This window comes from Aptenodytes patagonicus, chromosome 17 (genome assembly GCF_965638725.1).
Source record: "Aptenodytes patagonicus chromosome 17, bAptPat1.pri.cur, whole genome shotgun sequence".
NCBI classification, from domain to species: domain Eukaryota; kingdom Metazoa; phylum Chordata; class Aves; order Sphenisciformes; family Spheniscidae; genus Aptenodytes; species Aptenodytes patagonicus.
The window spans coordinates 8,974,373-8,997,677 of record NC_134965.1 but is presented as its reverse complement, the minus strand read 5'-3'; the positions used below and the strand labels follow the sequence as shown (position 1 = coordinate 8,997,677).

The following is a 23,305-nucleotide window of genomic DNA, read 5'->3' as shown; positions in this document are numbered from 1 at the left end:
TGTTGGCTGTTCCCCAAGCCCCTCCTGGAGACTTCTTTCTCACTCAAGCAGCTGCTACTCATGGTTTCCCTCTTCCTCAAACGGTATTTGGCCATTGTATCCACCCCTCCTTACCAGATGCCTACAGACCAGATTGTCACTAGTTCCAGTCTTAAAGATCCTCTGTGTGAAAGCCTGAAGCACAAATAAAAACTCTTAAAACATATAATAACCAAAGGAGACAAAACCCTCCAAGAAAACACACTTCTGCAGGGAGAAAGGAGACCACAGTGGTCCATGAGGCCAGAAATGAGTAAGGAAGAAAGATAGGCTCGGCCTATCTTCCCGCGCCACTGCCTGGACCCCAGAGCCAAGCTGGGGCTGGGCACAGGGAGACTGACCCAGCTCCAGGAACCAGACCTGTATGGAGACAGGAGCATCCTAAAGGATCCACCACCTGATCTTCTGCCCAGTCTGCTCCTAGACGGGACACTTTGCAAGCACAAGCCGCTGGGTGACAGCCGAGCATCGTTTCTGATCATGGGTCTGGTCCCACAAGAACACCATCTGCTTGCCCCGGCCCTGCTGGAACTGCTCCAGGGACAGGACTAAACAGCGAGTATATCCCATGTCTCAGGACCGCCTCCACCATTGCTCCTGCTGCACTAAGAACACCCAAGTTCATGGATAAACGAAGTATCAGTGGAGACAAGTCAGCCCTTGGTGGTGTCTAGAGACGCCCCCCTCTCCATCCCCATCTTCCTTATCTGTCTGGGTGACTGCACAGGCTAAAATCAGACCAGGAAATTTGCTAGCAGTTAAACAGTGTGTTGCCTCCTGGCCTGGTTTTACTTAGTGGCACAGACGTAGGTCTGCTATGAGTTTTTGCAATTATTTTCCAGGTCAATTAACGTGAGAAAGGATTTACACAGGTTAGAAAAAAATGTTCCTTAAGAATGAGAAGTGTTCCTGTTACAGGTGTGACCTGAAGATGTGAACCAGGCTTGATCACTAAAAAAAAAAAGGATGTAAAACTGATACTTTTCTTTTTTTTTTAGAGCCATCAAGTAGAAGCACAGTTGCAATAGTGCAATAGTTGAATACTGCTCAGCACAGGCTAGATTTGTGCTGACATCAGTGGTGTTGGCATGATCTTGCAGACATTGTTCTTAGCACCTCTAGTTTTCACAACCGTTTTTTTTTTAATCTTGCCTGGAAATCAAGATTAGTGGTGTTTTTCTCAAAGTATCTGTGGGTTGTTCAAATATAAGCAGTTTCATTCCCGCGGGGGAGTAAATAATCTAACAAAATCTAATCATCATCAGTTAAAGACAGAAAAACAGTAGTTTCTCTTAGTCCTTCTCAAGGGACTGAGGCTGGATCTCTTCTGCAAGATACCTCCCTTCTTGAGTCCAACATTTTGAATTTCCCATGGAAAAAACCAGTTCTGCTCCTTTCCCATGAGGGCTATTTGCTCAGTCTGGAAATTTTCACAGGGAGGATTTCTCCTCCGGTACCAAAACTTTCCCTTTCTCTCTCTCTCTTTTTTTTTAATACCTGACACGTTACACCTATATGTAACTCCTCATATTGCTCTCGGCAATTGCTTTCTCATTATTCACACGTAGTCACAGGATACACGTCCCTGCCTGCCCAGCCTCCTCCTCATCTACATTTCTCTCCACCTGTCAGTAGCTCTTTGGTGTTAAGCTGCCCCAGAGCTGAACTCAGCCCAGTCACGAGCCCATAAATGCCACGTAAAGGGACTGTGGAAACTAAACTTTAGGCCCCTGCTCTGACACAGTGGCATCTCAAACGCAGCGAGGCCACATCTGTCACTCTGTGGCATTGTAGCATAGAAACATTTCAAGTTCAGCCCATTAACACCTTTAAATCGCACCCAAAAGAGACCACGTGTTTTCCAGGCGATGGCAGACGGGCCTGGCCAGTGCAGGCGCGATTCACGAGTGACTGCAGAGGTGCCCGTTTTAGGCACTTGTCCTGTTCGCTTCCAGTTCCAAACGATCACCCCCGGGCACTAATTCTCCCGGTGATCCCCACTCCACCCTTTACCGAGCTATCAAGTGCAACAGAAAGCATCGGCTCCCAAACGCGTGACGGCTGACTCATAAGCTGCTGAGCCATTTCTGAAGCACTGGAAATGCTCCTGCAGCAAATGCCCGATTGATGCAGATGCATCATCCTTTAGAAACAGGCGCCAGACCAGCTACTGAAATAGAAAGGAGACAAGGGGCAGAGGATGTAAATAGGAGATAAACTATTTTGGCAAGGAAACGAACAGTGGAAAAGGCAGAGGTCAGCTCTCTCCGTTACTGTTTTTTTCTCATAGTATCATACTTGTAGGTCAACATCTTAAAAAAAAAAACAACCAAACAACCAAGGGGAAGAGTTGAACAGGTTGAAAGAGGAAGTTGCTTTTAAACCACAGCTCATGCACGTGGAAACACATGGAAATCACCAACATCAGGCATAAGCTGCTTTCTGAAGATGATGGGTTTGGATGCAAGAACAAGGAAATGCGTGTGCAGCCTGCAGTGAAAAATGCTCCATTCAGCTTCTCTTTTAACCCTCGCTGTGACTCTGCAGTGTAAATAAGAAGTAGGTTGCTACTTGCCAGTGAAAAATTGACAAAAATCAGCCTCAATATGTGTCCTCCTAACTAGCTCCCCTGCACACCCAGCCACAATGGAAAAGGAAATCTTTCTTTCAGGAGCTATTAGAAAAACATTCAGATTTTTTTTGCCTAGAAAGGGAATCTGTGGAAAGAGTCTTTCTGTCATTATCCACAGGAGCATCCAAACCTGTCCGTAGGAGTGAGAAATGGAAGCGTGCTCAAGTTCCAGAATGTATTCTCTCTTTGATTCAGCTCATAATTTCCAGTAGAGCAATTTTCAGCCTTTGAATGCATTCCAGGTTGCTTCCCCAAGTCTTGAATCTCCTATACAGTGTGCAGGAGGTCTTGTTATCATCAGCCGCAGTGTTTATCCACTCCTGGATAAATTTATCCAAGAAGTGAAAGTGCTTGAGGAAGAGGACCAGAGAGAGGGAAGAAATACTGCACATCTAATGAAACTAATCCATCACGCCCTGCTCTGTGAGAGAGCTGGCACTGAGTCAGACAACGGAAATTAAATAAAAATGCACATAAAACATCGCTAGGAGACTGAGTGCGATGATAGCTGGAACGGCAGCATTACGCAGCGCTGTATTGCGATGTTTTTACCTTCTAAAGTCAGCCAATAAAAGCATCATTGGGGAATAAGAGGAGAATATTAAATCAAAGGCCTGAAAGCTGAACGGGTTTAATAAAATGGGTATTCACATTAACCACTGACTTAAAGGCGAAACCCTGCTCTTGAATACGCCTGACAGATCACTTTTTTTACTTCTTTGCCAATGCGTATCACTCCTGACCTGGAAAGATATGAAACTGGTCCTGGCTTGATAGCTCTATCAGAGCTTACCTTGCTGCAAGTGCTGAGGAGACACACCTTCATCCCCTTCCTTCACCTTCATCACGTGAACAGCTAGAAAGGCTGGACTGAGGCCCCCGCCCTTTCCTCCCTGGAATTACCAACTGGTAACTCTTTCCAGCCATAGGAGAACATACGTGCTACTCAGACTTGACCCCCAGAGGAAAAGGGTTCACGAGCAACACCCTCGGCCAGGCACCTGACCTTAGCTCTGCAGGCTGCTGATGCTCTAAGCCAGCCAGGTGTTGCCACCAGCAAGAGGCTGATGCGTCCCAGCTGTGCTGCACAGACGTACCGGAGCCGGTTTAGCCAAGCTGGCAGAGAGTCGGAGCAACCTGCTTGCAGCAGCGCTGCTCCATTCCAGCTCATTCATCCTGTCACAATAAGAGACGGGAAACGTCTCTTTTGAGCTACAGTCCAATTACTCTCCAAATAAAGCTGCCCCAACAGGCTCTCAAGCCCAGCAAAGTACTTGATGGCTCTTATCTGATGCTCTTATGTCAGCAACCTGCACTTAATAACGAAGAACTACTGATGCCCTTTTCCTGATAATCTTTCCTGAGCAGCAGACTTCCACTTCACTTACTCCTGCTAACCACCAGGCCACCACGCTCCCACAGTTCAAGATGTGAACCTGTCAGCTTCTGAACACGCTGAGGGAATTATAACCCAAAGCTTGTGCATCTCCCTGGCATATGAGAAAGACATAAGCAGCTGGTATCACCCCTGATTAAAATAGCATCCCAAAATGCATCCTGTCCTCCCCTTCAAGGATACAATTAAAAAGCTATCTCAGATACATCAGCTCTTGCCAGTCACCACCCACCTCCACACCTCCTACTCCTTGGTCAGATCACCACAAAAATAGCCAAAATCTATCAGGCCAAGCTCACCTACCAGAAGCTAATATCCAAACCTGGAGTGATGGAGCCAAGCCAGGACTCGGAGCTAAGACAGCAGACGGGGACGGGTGATCAGCACCAGTCAATCGGTAGAGAACAACCATCTGTTCCTGCTCTCGTGGGCTACCGGCAGCGCTGAGAGTCGCCTCTCCCCAACAGAGCAAGACAAAGGTGGAGTAACAAGTCCCTCCAGCCTAATGAGCAGTGTTGGGGGAACAGACCTGAACGGAAAAGAGTTTAGGCCATGATCCATACTAGTCTGTATTTCCTACTGAAGAGCAGAGAGACCCTCCCACCCCAAGAAGCTGTGGGTCTGCAGACACTCTGCCACCTTCGCGTTATGCATAAAGATCGTGAACGACCCTTACAGCTCAGAGGCCTCTAGGATATTTGCAGCAGCTTCTCTGCCTATGACACCTGGACCCCAAACGGCCTGCTAACGCGTGAGCCCGGCCGGGGTCAGATGTTTAATGACTCTGAACGAGTCATTTGCAAATCTTGTGTCATTCAGGGAGGTGGCATAACTGTGCCACTGCCAGAGTGCAGTAAGTCAGGGCCACGCAGCAAGGCCACAAATGTTGACAAGGCTTTTGCACAGGGGATTTTATTCAAAATGCAGATTGCAAATAAATTTAGAAGCAGACACAGCAAGACTTCCATGGAAACAGCGCAAAAACCCAGCTGTGGTTTGGATGACTGTGAGTCTTGGCAGTCTTGACTAATCCCTTAAGTGCCATCCAATTACTGCAAATGTGTTTGGCATCTACTATAGCAATTGCAAAGAATTAAATGGTCGGATGGCACTCATTGGAAATTACAAGACACAGAACCCTGTAATGCATTTAAGAAAAAACATCTAAAAAGGAAAACAACATTACCCACTGCAAGAGCTGACCTTCTTGAGAGCCATAAGGGACAACAAAAGGGATCCAAGTAATGAGGGAAACTTAATTCAGAGAAGAAACTAGGAAAAAAGGAGAGAAAGAGGGAGAATAACAAGATTGGCTGAAGGAGCTGGGTTTGTTTAGCCTTGAGAAGAGGAAACTCTCCTCGCAACTCCTTATTCTTAGCACAATTTCTACAATTGACACTCCTTCCCTTAGGAAAGTAATCAAAAAACTGCAAACAGCTTTTCTGTGCCCAGACTTACCAAGTATGATCTGACTGTAGAGATCTCCAGGTGCTTCAGAACAGGTAGGACTTCAGAGTGAATGGAGGTCTGGGAGGGAGGGTGGGCAGCAAGACCACAACTGCTGGCATACTGCAGTCCTTTCACTGACAGCTGTCCACACCACGTGTCGCTCGGTGCAAGACCTGTCTACAGCAGTGGAAAAAGCAGACAACACATTTCCCTCCCCTAAGAAAAGCCAACGTGCCCTGAAACTTGCCTAAATGAATAAGTGAATAAAAAATGAACCTTTGAAAAAGTGTCTTCCTTATAAAGCCACCACCTCAGTCAATACCGTGCACAGCTGCTCCAAAGGAGCAGCTCTCTTGCCTGAAGCTCTTCAAAGGGATTCTCTCTCTCAGCCCAGCACATTCCGCTTTCCATGTACTTAATTCCTCATAAAGCTCCTTCCACACAGGGACATGCAAAGAAGAACAACTTTGGCTCTGCCAAAATCCGGACTGAGGGATCGAGAGTAGCCCCAGAGATTTGCTATGCTACCCGGGAAAGGGTTCAGCAAAATGCTCAAACCACCTTCAGCCAACAAGTGCAATGCACAGTCAGGCTTCTCTTGCAAGAATTTATTTTCAAAGAAGATGCAATTAAGAACACTACAAAAAAGGATTTACACAAAGGGGGGTGACAATAAAGCCATTCAGACCAGCAAAGCACGCTTCTTTCCAAACAGTACAGAGCTGTTATGACAAAGAACCTGACACAGGTGGTTCTTTGGTTCAGGCAATAATTTCCTTTCTGAGCTCTCACCTAGGAAGTCTCATTTCCTCAATCCCTGGCACTTGTAAGCAGATTTGGAGTGACTCACTCTCTGTCTGCAGCTCCAAGGAACTCTAAAACAAGCCGGCGGGGAGAGAGAAAGGAATTCAAGCCAGAAGAATGGCTGCAGCTGCTGATGGAGCTGGATGACAGCACGAGATCTCTGCACCTCTCTCTTGTACTGCTGAAAGTCACACAAGGACCCTATATTCCTCAAACAATATCTTGCTGTGGTACCTCTTACTTTTGTCCTAAGCAGGTAGGCCAGTGTGCTTAGCACCTTTAACTTCTGGCTCTTTGGCAGCCAAATTTAGAGCTAGGGCACACCCAGGGTTGTACAGCCTGCAGGATGCCCGCCCCATCATGAAGGTGATCTCTGTAACAGCCTCCAAGAGATGTATTAATAGCAGTACCTGGGTACCAGACAGGAGTTTTACAAGGGAACGTCAATGAAGGCCACAGTTTGCTTGTTAGCTTTAGTTTTCCATCGGGCAACATTGGTTAAGCCAAAGGAGACAGGAACTGTTTTGCCTTCTGAAGGTCTGAATGAAAATCTATGTTCAATCTACTGCTGTGTGTAAACACACATCAGATTTGTGGGGTTTATGGTTAGCCAAACACGACAGAAATAAAACAGCTACACAATTAGGGACAGAGAAAGCCAGAGAGAGGAATAGTACCAAGTGTCTGTACTCGTCCTTCTTTAAAAACAGTGAGTACCTGAGGGGTCCCGAGATCATTTCGTTGCTCAAGGAAGAAAACACCTGGTACTGGCTAAAGCCAGCCACAGGGTTGGGCTAGGCACCTTCTTTCCCCAAAGCCTATACATTGCGATTACTGATAATCTGCAGCTGATAAACTGCGATCACTCATGATTCACCCCACTTTGTGTCACACATCCAGCAGGGTGAATGGCAACACTGCTGTGGCCGACTCCGCAGCTCGCTGCTTGGCTCTGCCCTCGATTCAAACACAGCTGCTTTGGAAGAGGCGTGGTGAACCATGCCAGCTTGGGGAAGTATCTCCTGATATAGGAGTCGTCAGTCTGAACTGGCAATGAGGCCCGTGATACAAGTTTTTATTTGTGACCAAATCAGGATTTGAAAGCAACTGAAAAAGGAAAATCAGAAATAAGATTGTGAGGTACAAAAAAACCTAATCGCCACATACACACACTTCTGATTCCAAGAACGAGAGACATCAAGGGACATACTTTACTGTATTAAAAGGCACAAATTTGCATATATATATACACACATATATCTGTATATACATGTATATGTGAAATGCTTGTCTCTCCATTTTCATTAGCAATAGCAGGATGGGAAGCTTCCCCTAATTAATTTCTATTTCAATCTGTTCTGGAGCTACTCAGTACTAAAAACAATTTAAAAACCATTCAGCATCACAGCAACTAAGACTGCAATCCAATGCATAAATCTAACAGGCTCCAAGATGAATTTTCCTAGCATATCTACATTAAAGCAAAATTTCTTATGGGGAGTCTAGTTTATCAATACCAGGCAATCCCTCTATGACAAACAGTTCAAATTAAACAAGCAGGCAACTGGATTGCCCAAAAAAGCTGGGCCCCTATGGTCAAAACAGCAGTTTGGGAGAGTCCCAAGATCCGGAGTGCCATAGCTCTACCAGGGAATATGAATTGTTCTGCATCTTAGCCAGACTTTGACTCTGCTATTTCCAAAAAGCCGGTGAAAGAATACAGAGCTTTCTGCTCTGGCCAGCTTAGTCTTCAGGAAGTATCTTCTTGCTCCATCATAGTTTTATAGTTTCTTTTGAAAAAGCCACACTGGGGAAAAAATTAAAAGAACTTATTAAGTCTTTTTGTATGCATTAATTTTTGCTTTTTCTTAAAACAATTTAAAAAGTTTTTTCTTCTCAGGGTTGCAATAAGTGAATGAGTGAATGCAGGATGCAACGAGGTATGGCTTCTGGCAGAGCTGTAAGCCTGAAGACCCTCATTGTTCAAAACTTTTCAGAACATCTATAAACACTTCATAATGTTCAAGTGTTCTGCAAAGCACTTCAAAACAGGACTTCAGAGGTTATACTGCAATGCTCAGAATAGCTCAAAATGCAAGACTCGGGTTTTACAACAGTAAGCGGCAGATGTCCTTCAGTGCGCATTTGAAAAAAAGCGCTTTCATACTTAGAGAAATCTTTAAAAAACATTAAAACATGTAACAAAAAGATTTCTGTTTTGTTGTGTGTGCATTAACGATACCCACTTTCCAGAGGAGCAGAATAATGAACGCCAGCAAGAGAAGTCCACCAAGACAGCTTCCTATGATAACAGGCAAGGGATCAAACACTTCGTCTTTCAGGAAGACAAGAGTAATCTGGAACAGAATCAAGGCCAGTTATTTTTTTCTTGGTTAGCTTTTAATCGAGAAGGCTATATAGTTTGAGCTAGCATTCAACCTCTAAACTATGCTAGATCATGCATCAATCTAACTGTGCAGGTACTTTACAATACAATATGAAATCATTTTTCGTATCGCAAGCCTAGTCAAGGGAGTTAAATTTACTGAGTCTTCTTCAGGAGTTTACAGTGATTACAACAGTCACCAGTGACAATCTTTCAGGTTAAAGAGCATGTCTTCACTAGGGAAAGAGAAGGAACATTCATGTTGAAATCCCTGAGAGGACATGTACAAGGAGGTCTCTGTGATAGCCACAAGTGTCGGACGATACACAGAGTTCAATACAGAACACTCAAAGCTTTTCTGAGGTGCGCTAGCAAATATCCTCCCTCTGCTTTTATCCTGTAGTCAAAACCTGATTTCACTAAATTCAATGGCAGAACAGACGTTTGCTTCAAAAGGTCCAGGATTTAACTCTGGGAACTCAATCGGTTCTCTAGATTCAGCAGAAATATCTGGATTTCTCACTTGTTCCTGCCCCAAGAGAAGGACCAAGCTGCCTACATGATGCTCTGATACCTCAGCATTATGATTCTCTTCTTTCAGGCCCAGATATAGTTCTCTGTTGAAGGTGATTTTTCCAGGGACCAGCAGAACGGTTCTGCTTTTTAAGAACTATGGAAAAAGAAATAAAAGGAACAAAATATCAGTTGCTTTTCAGTCTTTTCAGAAAAACGTGTTGCAACAGCAAATCCTTATTCAGGCTGCAAGAACCACCCCGTACAGTGCTGCCACCAAGCTGCGTCTTGTGTATATAACCTTACGTGTAACTACCGCTCATGAGAAATTGTCTGGAGTGATGAAAGCTTGCGGTACTGGGAGAGTCATTTCACGAGGGGAAGGGAGGGAGGGAGGGAGGGAAGGAAGAAGGGAAGGGAGGGAGGGAGGGAGGGAGGGAGGGAAGGAAGAAGGGAAGGGAGGAAGAAGGGGAAGGAGGGAGGGAGGGAGGGAGGGAAGAAGGGAAGGGAGGGAGGGAGGGAGGGAAGGGAGGGAGGGAGGGAGGGAAGGAAGAAGGGAAGGGAGGGAGGGAAGGGAGAAGGGAAGGGAGAAGGGAAGGGAGGGAGGAAGAAGGGAAGGAAGAAGGGAAGGGAAGGGAGGGAGGAAGGGAGGGAAGGAGGGAGGGAGAGAAGGAAGAAGGGAAGGGAGGGAGGGAAGGGAGAAGGGAAGGGAGAAGGGAAGGGAGGGAGGAAGAAGGGAAGGAAGAAGGGAAGGGAAGGGAGGGAGGAAGGGAGGGAAGGAAGAAGGGAAGGGAAGGGAGGGAGGGAAGAAGGGAAGGGAGGGAGGGAGGGAAGAAGGGAAGGGAGGGAGGGAAGAAGGGAAGGGAAGGGAGGGAGGAAGGGAGGGAAGGAAGAAGGGAAGGGAAGGGAGGGAGGGAAGGAAGAAGGGAAGGGAGGGAGGGAAGGAAGAAGGGAAGGGAGGGAAGGAGGGAGGGAAGAAAGGGAGGAAGGAGACCGCAGCATCTCTTCTAAGTGCCGAGTGCCTCCCGGGAGACACTGCCGCGAATAAAACATCCCTCTTGCTCTGCAGGGTCAGAAAACAGCATCACACGTGGAAGAGCAACACCTCCACTGCGATGCGGGAGAAACCCTTACCCTGAACCTCTGGCAGGTAACGGGTTTTAGCAAGCAGCAGCAGCGGAGCGCGGTCTTTCGTGTATACCTGGTGCGAGTTGCTTAAAGACAGTTCTGCTGTCACGGTGATAGTGTCTCCGTCAGTTCGGATAGAGCAGTGCACGCACTGATACTGCGCCTCCCGCATGCCCTGCAACGGAGCGGAGCGGCTCAGTCCCCGGCTGCCGGGGGGTTTCCGCGGCTCCCTGGGTTTGCCCCCGCAGCAGCAGCAGCAGCAGCAGCAGCAGCCGGTGCCGGCACCGCTCACCTCTGGTTCTGCGCCGCCGGAATACTCCCGGGGGTCCGGCACCAGCCCACCGCTGACCCCGCACTCCGTCGCCTCCTGAAATTCAACGTTTATTGAACCAGCCCGCGCAAAAACCGCGGAGGGGGGCGGGGGCGGGGCCTGGCCGCGGGGCCCCTCCCTTCCCCTCCCGGGCGGGGCGGGGCGGGGCGGGGCCGCGCCGTCCTCTCGCCCCCTCCCCGCCCGGCTCTCGCGATACCCCGTTTGAAACGGAGGCGGGCCGGGCGGGCGCCGCGGCTCCCCGTCAGGCAGGGCCTGGCTCGGGGCGGCCGACGCCGCTATGCCGCTCCAGCCGCGCCTGCTCCGCACCTACTCGCGGCGCGGCGGGCACCTCCGCCCGCTGCCGCCGGCCGACCGATGGATTTCGCCGCCTCAGGACCGCAAGCGGTTCTTCAGCTCGACCTCGGCCGGCTCCAGCGCTCTCTCCGCCCCCTCGGACGACCCCGACTTCTCGCCGCCCGGCAAGCGCCGCCGACAGCCGCTGGGTAAGCGCCCTGCCCGCCCCTGGCGCCTGCGGACCGCCGCCGGCGGCTCCGCGGAGAAGGAGAACCGCCCGCCGGAGCCGGCGGTCCTCGCTTCCCCCTCGCCCTCCCCGTCCCCGCGCGGCGCCGCCCGCCGCCGCCGCCGCCAGGGGCCGCCCTGCGGGGCGCGGCGCCCCCTGCTGTGCAGCACCCCCCAGTGGCCGCCCCCGCGCCGCCGGCCCCGCCGCCGCCGCCAGGCCCCGCCGGCCGAGCTCAGCTCCCTCGCCCTGCTCAGCACCACCGTGGAGGGCGGCTCGGGGCCCGACGGCAGCCTGGAGCTCTACTCCCCGCCGCGCAGGCAGCGGACCGCCTCGTCCGGCAGCGCCCCGAGCTCGCTGGAGTCTTCTCGGGGAGACTCGGAGCGGCTCCCGCCGTTGCCGGGGGCTGACAGCGCGAGGGAAGAGGGGGCTGGACGGTCCTGTCCGAAAGGCACGGAAACGAGCGGTGAGCCGGGCTCGGTCTCGCAAAAGTCCGGCAGGGTGCAGAGGACGTCGGTGCGGGGACCCCGCCGGGCACAAGCCTCCTTGTCCCCACAGAAAGCCACAAGCACCCCTCAGGCAGCGCTGCCTCCCGTTAATGGTGAGCCACAGCACCCTGCACCGTATGACAGTGCCTCTTCTGATGAACCATGTGATGATTCAAGTAGAGATTCAACAAAAAGAAGCTTGCGTTGTCAGAGAGGCAAAACCAAGAATTACCACCTTACGCCAGTGGTGGTCTTGGACCCTCAAGAAGTGCCGGTGTGGCTGACGAGCATGAAATGCAGCAAAAAGGCAGATACTGAACCTGCCTGCCAGCAGCCAGTATCTCCTTTGGTCCTTCAAGGAATCTTGGAGAACAAACATAAAAGTACCAAGGTGGTTTCTGGAGAGGGAAGTACCTGTAGAAAAGCCTGCATCAGCGGCTTCAGTGCCAGCCGGTGGGGGAGGCAAACAAGGCTCCGTCCAAAAAGGCACAAAAATAAGAGACAGCAGCAGCCTAATAACTCCTTTTTCAGACCACAGATGAGGCAAAAAGGAATGAAGAAGGGTGTTCTGGAGATGTCTGTAGATATAAGAGACAATGACTCTTCACTCCTCAATAGCTCCTATTCCTGGGGTAGAGTTCAAGCATCTTTGTCCTTCCATAAGAAGAAGAAAGTCACCAGAGAAGAGAGTTCCTGCAACAGCATCCTTTGTACCCCTTCTGTGAAATCCCAGCTTTCAGGGCATCAAGAAACCCTATCTGCTGATAAGTCTCAGTGCTGCACTTGGTCTGCTTCCTCCATGGTCCTGCTAGCTCCCAGGAATACCTGTTCTGTCCTGGAGCTAGTGCTTACAGATGCAGAGAAGGTGTTTGGGGAGTGCCACCAGGAAGGGCCTATTGCTTTTGAGGAATGCATTCCTCTAGATAAGATGAAAGATTGCAAGAAAATTGGAGAAGGGGTGTTCGGAGAGGTCTTCCAGATAGACAGTGAGAGAGGACCCGTGGCCTTAAAAATAATTCCCATTGAGGGGACTGAAAGAGTAAACGGTGAAGCCCAAAAGAGCTTTGGAGAGATTCTGCCTGAGATAATAATTTCAAAAGAACTCAGTCTTCTGTCTGAAGAGTCTGTGAATAGGACTGTTGGGTTCATCAGCTTGTACTCTGTGCACTGTGTTCAAGGGGCCTATCCTAAGTATCTCCTGGAAGCCTGGGACAAATACCACAAAGTAACGGGATCAGAAAATGATCGGCCAGACCTTTTTGGGGACAAGCAGCTCTTCATGGTTCTGGAGTTTGAATTTGGAGGCAGTGACTTGGAGAATATGAGAAAAAGGTTCAGTTCAGTGGCAACAGCAAAAAGCATTTTGCACCAGGTCACTGCTTCCCTGGCTGTGGCAGAACAGGAACTGCACTTCGAGCACAGAGACTTGCACTGGGGCAACGTGCTGGTAAAGAAAACGGATGTAAAGGAGCTTAATTATGTGTTGAATGGGGCAACGCACACAATCCCCACAGCAGGGTTTCATGTCAACATCATAGATTACACCTTGTCTCGGCTGGAGAAGGACGGGTTAACTGTGTTTTGTGACCTTTCCACTGATGAAGAACTGTTTCAAGGCACAGGGGACTACCAGTTTGATATCTACAGGCAAATGAAAGCGGAGAACTCCAACAGCTGGACTGACTATCATCCACACAGCAACGTCCTCTGGCTGCACTACTTGTCAGATAAACTTTTGAAAGACATGGGCTACAAGAAAAAGGAATTAACTTCTGCCACTAGGAAAATAAAGCAGCAGCTCACTAAGTTCCACAAAGAAGTACTGACCTTTGAGTCTGCCAATGAAGTTTTACAAAACAGCAGCCTCTTCCAGTGAGCAAGGGAGTGCAGTGTTTCCAAGAACTAAGTCACTGATGCTGCCTTTCTCCTTTGCTGTTTTTTTTATGTATGATCTTTTTAAATGTTGGCACAATGAAGAAGTGTTATGATCGGTTACCAATGTGTACGATATGCTATCAAAAATGTCTAAAAAAGTCTTCTGCTTTAAGGTGTTTCCATATGCACTTTTTTTGAGGGGTGATGGTGGGGAGAGAAGAGAGTTGACGATTGAGAAGGCCGGAAAAAGACTTCTTCGGGCTCAATTAATGTTTTGAATTCTACAGAAGTTTTCTTACCTTTTTAGTCTTAGATTATTAAAAGTTCTTTCCTTACTATGTTGTCTTTCTTACAAATTCTTTTTTTTAAAGAAAAAAGAAAAAAAAAAATGCAATTCTGGACAGTGAGGACAAAGGTAAGTATTCTTAGCCCAGTTGGGGACAGAGACAGGAAAAACCCACCTTTTGACTTGATTTTAAAAATGAACTTTTGTTCAGTTTGGCAAAATTTGTAGCTGGAATGATGCTGCAAAATGTCAATATGTAAAGTTTCTGTAGCGTAGGTTTCAAAAACACTCTAATCTGCAATAAGATGATTTTTTTTTTCTCTGTAAGGACCAGTGAAGAGGTATTGGATTAGGAAAAAAATAGAAAAAGTACCTGTGTTCCTGATGCATTTTTGACTGTTATTATCTTGTGACCTCGTATACTGATAGGAACCCAAATCTGTAACTTGATGGTAGCGTTAAAGCGATTTTCTCCATTTATCTACAGAAGAAAATGCACAAGGTAATAAGTGTTGTTTAGTCCTGACTGCAGATGGATCAAATGACCTAAATTTGAAGCTATACTTACATTAAATTTGAATTCTTTGTTTTCAAGAAGTCCTTCGCTAACATTCACGTACATTAACGAAACTGGTCTAAAGAGAACGATAGATCAAACTAAGTGAAAAGTGAATTAGATTATTATTAAAAATCGGTACATCCAATGACCCAGATGCATTAAGTAATTAAGAGGTAGCATCATCAGATTTGTTATAACTGGAATGCTGTCTATGAGGTCTGACTATATATGCGTGTATATATGCAGTCTATCAATTAGATGCATCTTTGAACCTATCTCGAGGTCTACTTTTTACAAGCTAAGCAGTTAGAGACCCTCGGTACCCCCCTGCCCGTGATGCGGTTTTATTGTTCTGTCTTCCAGACTCCTTACTTTTGCTGTCTAGTGCCACAGAAAGTGACTCGACAATCTGCAGTGCTTGAAATTAAGATGGAAATTGTCTTGGAATCGTACCAGGCATCCTCTCAATCTTTTTTCCTCTAATTGACTAAAGTAATGCAATATAATTGAATATTCTTAAAGCTTACTTGGTAAGGACTGCAGTGAATGCATATCTGACATCAAGGACGTGTTCTTCAGTCAGAATGGTGCTATTTTCATTTATGCTTTTAAAAAAAAAAAAAAGATGAAACAACATGATTATCATCCTGCCTTAGTCCTTTATTTCTATGGTTTGAGAACTGCTAATATTGGCTGTACAAGTGGGATGGAAACAGAGTGGCAGTAATTAATGAAAGGAGAGGTGGCAGCCCACTTGGTGACACGGTACCGAGTACACTACGTAGTAGTGTTGGAGTAGCCCTTTATTACTGCAGATTTGGAAAGCTGCCGTTGCCTCGAAATGTTTCCCCGCAAACCAACGGTAATTTGTGAATATGTAGCATTGCTTTCATTAATCAAAATTTAAAGTTTCTACCCCTCACAAAACTGGACATTAAATTCATATAGAAACCTTTGCCTTAAACTGTGCTTGCAATGAAGCGTAGCTGCCAGAGATGAGTCCTCATTTCCTTTTTAAAGATGCTCTCTGTTTAAAAAATGCTGTGTACTGGTCAGTCCCCATAGATTTTAATGGGAGGAACCCGACAAGAAAGGAACCCGAATGGTAACTTCCCCCCATTAGAAAGCCCCCAATCAAGAAAAATGCCTCGAACGTATCTTCTCACCCCAATCATTTGGAGTGAAAGCTTTACTTGGAACAGAGCTGGATTATATATTTTAATCATCTGTTCTCCCTGCTAAGGAAGGAGGATGCCAGAACCCAGTTTACCATTTCAGAAAACACAAGCTTTTAATTATGGGCTACACTTAAATTAGGACCTTAAAGGGTGCTCCACGTTTTACTGAAATAATGAATTATGAGCAAAGCTAAAATAATCATAAGGGAAGGAAAGATTTTTCACATGGATCCAAATGCTTTCGACGATTGAAAAGAACAAGTGTAGTTTTGTGTAACCAGTGACTGACAAATAGTATGGACACCGAGCAGGAGTTCTGATATTTCCTTTCTAGTTCACAGTGTATTTTGTGATGAAAACAGCAATACTCACTTGGTGATATTAACGGTGATTGCAGACTTATTTTGGAAGATGCTTTCATCTAATTGCCAAATCACTGAAAACTTTGCCTATTTTGAGGGAAGAGAAAGACATAACAAAATATCGATTACCCTGCAAATACTCTTTAACACACCAGGGTACTGTTAAAATGTGATGGCTAATGTATTTTCTGCTCATCATTCCCTTCCAGAGAAAGTAGACATTAAGTAAAGTGCAGGAATATGAAAATTATCTCTTGCCTTGAGAAAACGCACACCAGCCATAAGCTGAATTAGAAAGAATAGCGGCTCTGGCCTAATTGTAGAGATAGAGAATGCAAGAGCAGCTACCCAAAGTAGCATTTAGAGGTAGGGAGAAAGTGAAAATAATGATCTCAACTTACAGTTGTCTTCTTGAATACTGGGTGCCCAATTCTGCAGTTACAGGATAAGACTACAGAAGTTAATGGTATTGGTTGGCCACAGTGAATAGCAGGAGAGGATGGCTGCCAACAGAATAGGAACACTCTTTAATGTTGAATAAAAACGGACTGGGAAATTCAACTCAGCCTGTGTCTGCTCCCATAAAATGAATTAGGTACAAATAGCCTGATAAAAGCTTGGGAGTCTTAAATCAGATAAATCCAGTATTCAGGCTCTAGTCCTAACAACTGAAATGCCCCTTCCCTTCCCTGGACCTTACTTCCAGATTTATTTAGGTAGTAAATTAATAGGAGTCTGCGCTGGGGTTTTCTTTCAGCAGCCTGCTGCTAGCTGAAGAGTTGTTCTACAATCTTACCTCAACGGTCACCTTCTTAAAATGTAGGTTTTTAGGATAGTTCAAGACCATAGTTGTCATGTACGAGTCATCTCCACTGTTCGTTAGTGAAACATTCATGGTCACTTCTTTAGTGTGGCCCACCACTAATTCTTTTCTAGAAGCAGACAGAAAAATGAGATGGGTGACGTGTAATTTCTAAGGGCTGTTATTTAATAAGAGGCCTGAAGCGTTCTGGTAATTACTCCCCCCAAATGCTTTCACGCACAGGATAATGCAACAGCCCAATTAATTATTCAGTATTCTTCAGGGTGTGTAGGAAAATGCTTCCTTCTTAATATCGAAGGCAGTCATCTCCAAACTTTATGTAACATTTTATCATTTCTGTTTTACATCAAGATAGATTTTAAACATTGTTCCACTTGATTAGCTTTTCAGTGAATCTTCAGGGTAGCTTTTTACAATGAAGTGATGCCTACTGTTTTCTCTAAGGCTATGTAAACTGAGCAACTCTTTGCTGTAGTGCTATGCTGTGCATCAGCCTAAAACAATGACGTGTTCACGATTAAATGCCACAGTTGTGATTTTTAGGATGGCTATAGTTGTTTGAACCTTGGTCTCTCCTCTGAGATTTCCTGGAACAGCCCAGCAGCACCCATGGAGGCATACAGTTACAGCACTGGATGAATGCGATGTTACGGAAAGGATGAACTGAATGGAACGTAATGTAAGCAAAAGGACAGCAACTCTTGTCTGAGAATTTGAAGAAAATGTCTTATGCACAAAGATGACATTTTATATGACTGCTAAATGCAAAATCTGGATAATACAACTACTGTGACTCACTGAATCTGACTTGTCAAAGTTAAATGAGCAGTACAGATGGTCTTGTTGCAGTCCTTCTTGTAAGGCAACTGAAAGCAAACACAGATCAAGTCAGATTTTAACGGTCCTAATTTTTCTAAGATAGCAGATTCAGCAAATCTTTACATACACACATACATTCTCTGAAAACCAAAATTCCCATGACTTCAATTAAGGAGAAGTTGGAAATAAAAGACCCTCTAGTGATAAGTCAGTCCTAAATTGATGATGTTTTGCAATTCAACTCCCAGGAGAAGGTCTATTAGCAGTAACATGAAAAGTCTTCACTGGGGACAAGGTCTTGTTAAAGAAATGCCAGTTGTTTACCCCTGGATTGCCACAGGGTGATAATATTAATTTCTTTTCCAGAGCCGATATGTTTTTCTTGAATAAATATGTTCATATGCTGTGCCAGCTTATAGGCACACTATTTTGTAGAGATGAGGTTACTTCCTTTAGCAATAGTTTTATTCACCAATAAAAATCTACTGTCTGTGGCGGATATTTCTGGAGCAGTTCAATGATAATTAATAATTAGATGTTGGGTGCATAAGTACTAAGCAATGCTGACCAATACTCAAGAATCTCATAATTATTCTTAGGAAATAAATGTACCATCAACATCATAATCCCTAAGAGTACTGCGACTATAGTAATTGGTGTTCATTATTGCTCAGTGCTAAATGTTGTCCTAACTTCTCTGTTCTATGCTTTATGGACAGCTAATTAAATATTGAATTGTGGTAAGGACTCCTATTAAGTAGCAAAAAGCTGCCTCTTTACAGAGCTTTGTGGATTTTTTTCAGAAGCTGTGATTTGGATTTCAGACTAACTGTGAAGAAGAGCTAGATTAGCTTGTAGGAATCCTGCTACTAAACTGCAGGAGAAGAGACAGGATATCAAACTTAACCTTTAACTTTATTAGAAGTTTGCAGCCTCCCAAATAATCAATTTGAAACAAACAACGAAAATAAACTAAAAACTATATACAAAATTTTTAAAATTACTTCATTAGAAAATCGTATAGTTGTTACTACTCAATACACCATTCAAATAATAAGTCTTAATGTAAGTTCCAGTGTAGAGCTCAATATCTATAAAGTACTTCACAAAACACACAAACCATCTGCCTTCTTCACAGGTAGCATCTAATCTCATTTTATACAGAGGCACAGGAGAAACATCGTGGTCAAAAGTAATGCAATTTTTTAGCAGATCTGAGGTTGGACCTTAAAGATGAGATTCTCCTAACAAGGTATGAGTATCCGTTTGGGGGAAACCTGGGCCTAGAGTCTACCCAGAATACAGTATTGATAACTAGAAAGGGAGCAGAGGACAGAAGAAGACATGCAAAGGCTAAGAAAACCACAATTTTATTTATGTATTTATTAATAGTAAAAGCTTTGCATCCTGGAAAGAGAGAAAGTTCTTTGCTAGTGTTTTATTACCTGAAAATGCATTTCTGACGGCTTGTACCTATCCAGCACAGGAACAGCAAACTCCATGTTATCATTTTTCTTATAGAGCTTGTGTTTAACTCTCAGAAAAACACTGGAAAAACAGTCAAAGTCACATGGCTACAAGAAAGGAAGAACAAGAAGTTGAGAAAATATCTGGGCGTTAAAATGCAAAAGTCTTCACACGTCACCTCTGTTCCAGCTTCTGTCATCTGGCATATTTAGGGACCTTCTGGCTCAGACGTTTTCTTTGGGCCACTGTGTTTAATAGCCATCAGTGGACTGACCGTAAGCTTGTCAAATTTTTTTTGGACCATTTTATACATTTGGCTCCCATGACATCCCCCGGATAATGTGTTCAGTGATTCAGTTATGCACTGTGAAAAACAGTTTCCTTATGTTTGCTTTAATCCTGTAGAGCTTCGTGCCTCTCCTACAATTCTAGGATTATAAATACTTTACACACACACACACACACAAAAGGATGAGAGTTTGATTTATAGCAATACAAATCAAAATGGCACACGACACGTTTCCTGCCTCAGCTGTAAAACACGCTCAGCAAGTCTAACACCGAGAAAACTCCACCCCATTGTAGTATTTTTGCATTTCAAGAAAGTCATCATCACAGAGGTTCTGCTAAAAAATCCTTTCCTCTTAACCCTTCTTTCTGTAGTAAGTCTGACCGCCATCACCTACCAGTGTGTAAAGCTGCAGCTCAGAGCACATGTGCTTGCTGACCAACAGCTTTCCACTTGTTGTGGTGTTCTGATCTTCGAACTGTACTCTCTTCTTTGCCATTTTCACATCTAAGTCCACCGTGTAGAGAATGTATAACTGTGAAAACACTGGAAGTGCAGACAGGAGTTTCTTATGTGCTCAGAACAAAGCGATTGCAGAAGAGTCAGTGAAAGAAGGGTAACCGAGAGCTCTGATCTGGAGCTCCAGCGTTCACAGAGGAGGAAAAAACATGGTGATAGCTTCCCGCAAGCCAAATGAAATGGAAACACTTTTACATTGCCCCCTCAGATCCCTTACAGAGGTGCTCAAAGTTCAGGCTCTGAGATACAGTATGCAAGATTTTCAAAATCCTTTGTTAGATGTACCAGAAATTGTCCTCAGTGCCAAGTTTCTGAGGACAGTGTAGGACTGTAGATTCCAATCTGGTAACAATTCCCATTTATTACCTTGTTGAGACACTGGTAAAGCCGAGATTGTATCGAAACATAGTTTTGCTGTAACGATGCTGTTATTTTGGAAAGTTAGGATTCTCTCAGGATTGAATCTTATGCTCGTGAGAAAGTGGACAACTGGTCTCGAGCTAGTCAGTGAAGAACAGACAAGAAACAGAATCAAATGTAAATTTTGGAACTGAAACATTACAGGAAAAATGTTTTAAGAAAGCCTGGCAGCAAGAATAGGAACTGCTCAGTATTTCCATGGTATTTCACCTGGACCAAGCTGGCCTATTTACAGAAGTTCCAGTTTCTGCTGGGAACGTTCAGAACGTACAAAATCCCAAGAGTCTGAAGGAACAGACAGCCAAAATACACCAACATGGCTAGAGTTTCAGAATTAAACACAGTGTTTATGTTTCCATTAGATAAACACATTATCTAGCTGTTCAAATTCTCTCTTTATCTACAATTTGTTTTCAAATACAAAATGCAAGAACAAAATCAAACGTCTGCCATGTCTTAGCCTTTGTGAACTCCACGGGTCACTCAGCTACCAGATGTCTGATTGAAAATGAGGTACGGTCTGTCAAGAAATTATTTTTTTGTCTAAATGACCTACATTATCAGTGTTGAATTGCAGACATCAAGGTGGTCTTAGACCTAGATCTATGGTAACCAGTTCATGTTCACTATCTCATACTTGTTCAAAGCTTTAGACATACAAAGGCAAAAGCCTTTGCAACTTGAACTAAGGGCTTTACATTTTATACAATTTCTAGCACTGGGACATATTTTTTATGTCCCTCTAATGCTGAATTAAAAATAGAATCATTACACAGTGCTTGGAGCACAGATTCTATATTTGTGTTTGAAGCATTTCCCCAGCACACTAAAACGTAGCACTCGTTACCTACCGGAGCAAAACCACGTTCTCCAGTGATCCTACTGTAATATCTTGGAGGCCATCATTAGTGAAATCAAAGCCACCGTCAATGGATTGTCCAAAATACTGGAGTCCTGAAGAAATTTCAGAGGCTTTTACTCTCTAAAAGGGGGTGGAACATTAACAAATATAAGTCAGGATCTCTCTCTTGCCCTTCGCAAAATATACTTCTTTTCACGAGGCTGCTGTAAAGATGATTTTGTAACACTTGTGAGATGCAAAATACTGACTCTTAACTTCCTGTAATGGAAGGGCAGGCTTGCAAAAGGCTATGCTGTTCTACAGGCAGCACCTGAATCCAGCTCCCTTGCCTAAGCAGACAGGTGAATAATTACAATTAAGGAGGCACTCTGCTGCAGAAATCTGTGCAGTCACATAAACCATCTGACCTCTGCAAATTTCTCACCCATCAATGCAAATGAAACGTGGAAGTCCTTCCTCCCAGCCCCTTGCTACAAAAACACAAGCTTTTCCCTCTCGAGGGGTAGTGGAGGCAATTCCCAACAAGACACGTACTTGAGAAAAAGAGCTCTTGATCTTGTCTCTGTCACCATTAAAGATGTAAATGCTGCCAAAAGAGGAACTGTTTGAAAGCTGATCTTCAAGGGGGGCTCCAACTGCAATATCCTCGTATCCATCCCCATTGATGTCTCCAATGCTGGCCACTGTAAACCCAAACCTTGCAAAAGGAGAGGTCACCTGCACATTTAAGTGCCCTTCCATGGTGAATGAACCAGTCTGAAAAACACCCAAGAAGGAAATCCGTTTCTAGCAAATATAGCATAAGTAGCTCTTACATGAAAAAAATAAATAATAATCTTACTGCGCACTTATAATGCTTAAAGGTGAACAATAAAGCCCTAAACAATGGAATAAGAAGTTCAAGATACCAGCTGACTCTCGGAACAAAAGCTTGATCCTTCTGCATCGAGAGCATGCAAATTCTCCCACAGAAGCAGTGTCTCTGGACAGCCCTATGCGAGCGGACACACTGAAGCACTGTCTTTTCTTAAATCAATAGCAGATTGAGTTGATCCCCAGCTTGTTTCACTACAGAAACCATCCCATCTTCTCCACCCTATTACAGAAATAAGCCACAAGAGGGTGCATGTTATTTGAATTCTAACAGGTGCCCGGACTGTTGTTTTCTGCTTCCAACCATCATGTACGTGCCCTGAGCAAATTTTAGCCGTGCACCAAAGAGGGTTTCTCCCGGTCTGCTGTTAAAGTTCCCTTCTCATTCAAAATCATGCAAATTAACATATATCCTGTATATTGTGTAGCGGCTCCTGTAGCTAGGCCCACAAAACATTTTGTTTTCTACAAGTCCCGGGAAGCAAAGTTTTAGCAGCAACCCATGCACACGTTTATTGCAAGCATTGCAAAGAACACTGCGTGGCAGAGCAAGGTCTGCACCAACAAACTGCCTACGTACAGGCAAAAGACATGATTTTATCACGCTGTGATAAGAATATACCTTAGATACAGAATGGTTTTATTTCTTTAGTTATTTCTCTTTTATATTCTAACGACTAAGACAGGACCGCTGGCTTCATCCTACAGTCCTCTACCATACAGGGAGAGCACATTCAGTGAGAGCACAAAGGAGGAATGTTTTATTTGTCACTACTTAGGCATGGTTGGAAAATCCCCAACATGGAGTGTTTACGCTACCAGTGTTTTTACCTCTGTCTCCAGGCGATAGACGTAAACCCTTCCTTCTTCCCCTCGAATGTGATAAAATGGAGCTCCAACAAGCAGAAGATCTGTCACCCCATCGTGGTTCACATCAACTGGGCAGAGCTCAGAGCCAAAATAAGATCCAACCTGTGCTCCAGAAAAAGACAAGCAGCTCTTTCACTGGAATTCTCTATATATAGCTTTGTAGAATTAGTGTCCTTTGCAGCAATTTTTAGAACAAAACATCACATATCTACTTATATGTGGATCATTTCCCTATTATTTATTTTATTACAGTCATCCTTAGGGACAGATCCTGTAACCAGTTTAGCAGTAACAAAATCATTATTCAACAATTTGACAGAAGGAAAAGAATACCACAGTTGACGACCTCTTTCCCCAGGACCCATGAGAACAGAACATATAGTACACCCCATTTAGCTAAATTTCTTCCCAGTCTTTTTCCAAATTTCATGACTTCTTCTG

At 44.9% G+C, this 23,305-nt stretch overlaps 2 protein-coding genes across 2 annotated transcripts in view; one reads left to right on the top strand and one right to left on the bottom strand.

Moving 5' to 3' along the window:
- Positions 1 to 7,517: 7,517 nt before the first annotated feature.
- ITGAE (integrin subunit alpha E) overlaps positions 7,518 to 23,305 on the bottom strand; it is a 31,786-nt gene continuing 15,998 nt past the window's right edge. The window contains 18 exon segments of the mRNA XM_076354577.1: positions 7,518 to 8,127; positions 8,567 to 8,677; positions 9,281 to 9,376; positions 10,421 to 10,522; positions 10,640 to 10,714; positions 14,197 to 14,304; positions 14,392 to 14,458; positions 14,910 to 14,987; positions 15,933 to 16,009; positions 16,324 to 16,425; positions 16,719 to 16,854; positions 17,544 to 17,611; positions 19,010 to 19,138; positions 19,718 to 19,866; positions 20,206 to 20,339; positions 21,111 to 21,241; positions 21,656 to 21,877; positions 22,826 to 22,966. Coding sequence (XP_076210692.1) covers positions 8,071 to 8,127; positions 8,567 to 8,677; positions 9,281 to 9,376; positions 10,421 to 10,522; positions 10,640 to 10,714; positions 14,197 to 14,304; positions 14,392 to 14,458; positions 14,910 to 14,987; positions 15,933 to 16,009; positions 16,324 to 16,425; positions 16,719 to 16,854; positions 17,544 to 17,611; positions 19,010 to 19,138; positions 19,718 to 19,866; positions 20,206 to 20,339; positions 21,111 to 21,241; positions 21,656 to 21,877; positions 22,826 to 22,966 — 1,983 coding nt within the window. The 3' untranslated portion in view covers positions 7,518 to 8,070.
- Positions 10,956 to 13,912, top strand: HASPIN (histone H3 associated protein kinase). The gene has a single exon (XM_076354576.1). The coding sequence runs from the start codon at positions 10,956 to 10,958 to the stop codon at positions 13,536 to 13,538; it is 2,583 nt and encodes an 860-aa protein (XP_076210691.1). The 3' UTR covers positions 13,539 to 13,912.

What these genes read in the sequence shown, in the direction of transcription:
- HASPIN (XM_076354576.1), top strand. Translation starts at nt 10,956, where the DNA reads ATGCCGCTCCAGCCGCGCCTGCTCCGCACCTACTCGCGGCGCGGCGGG.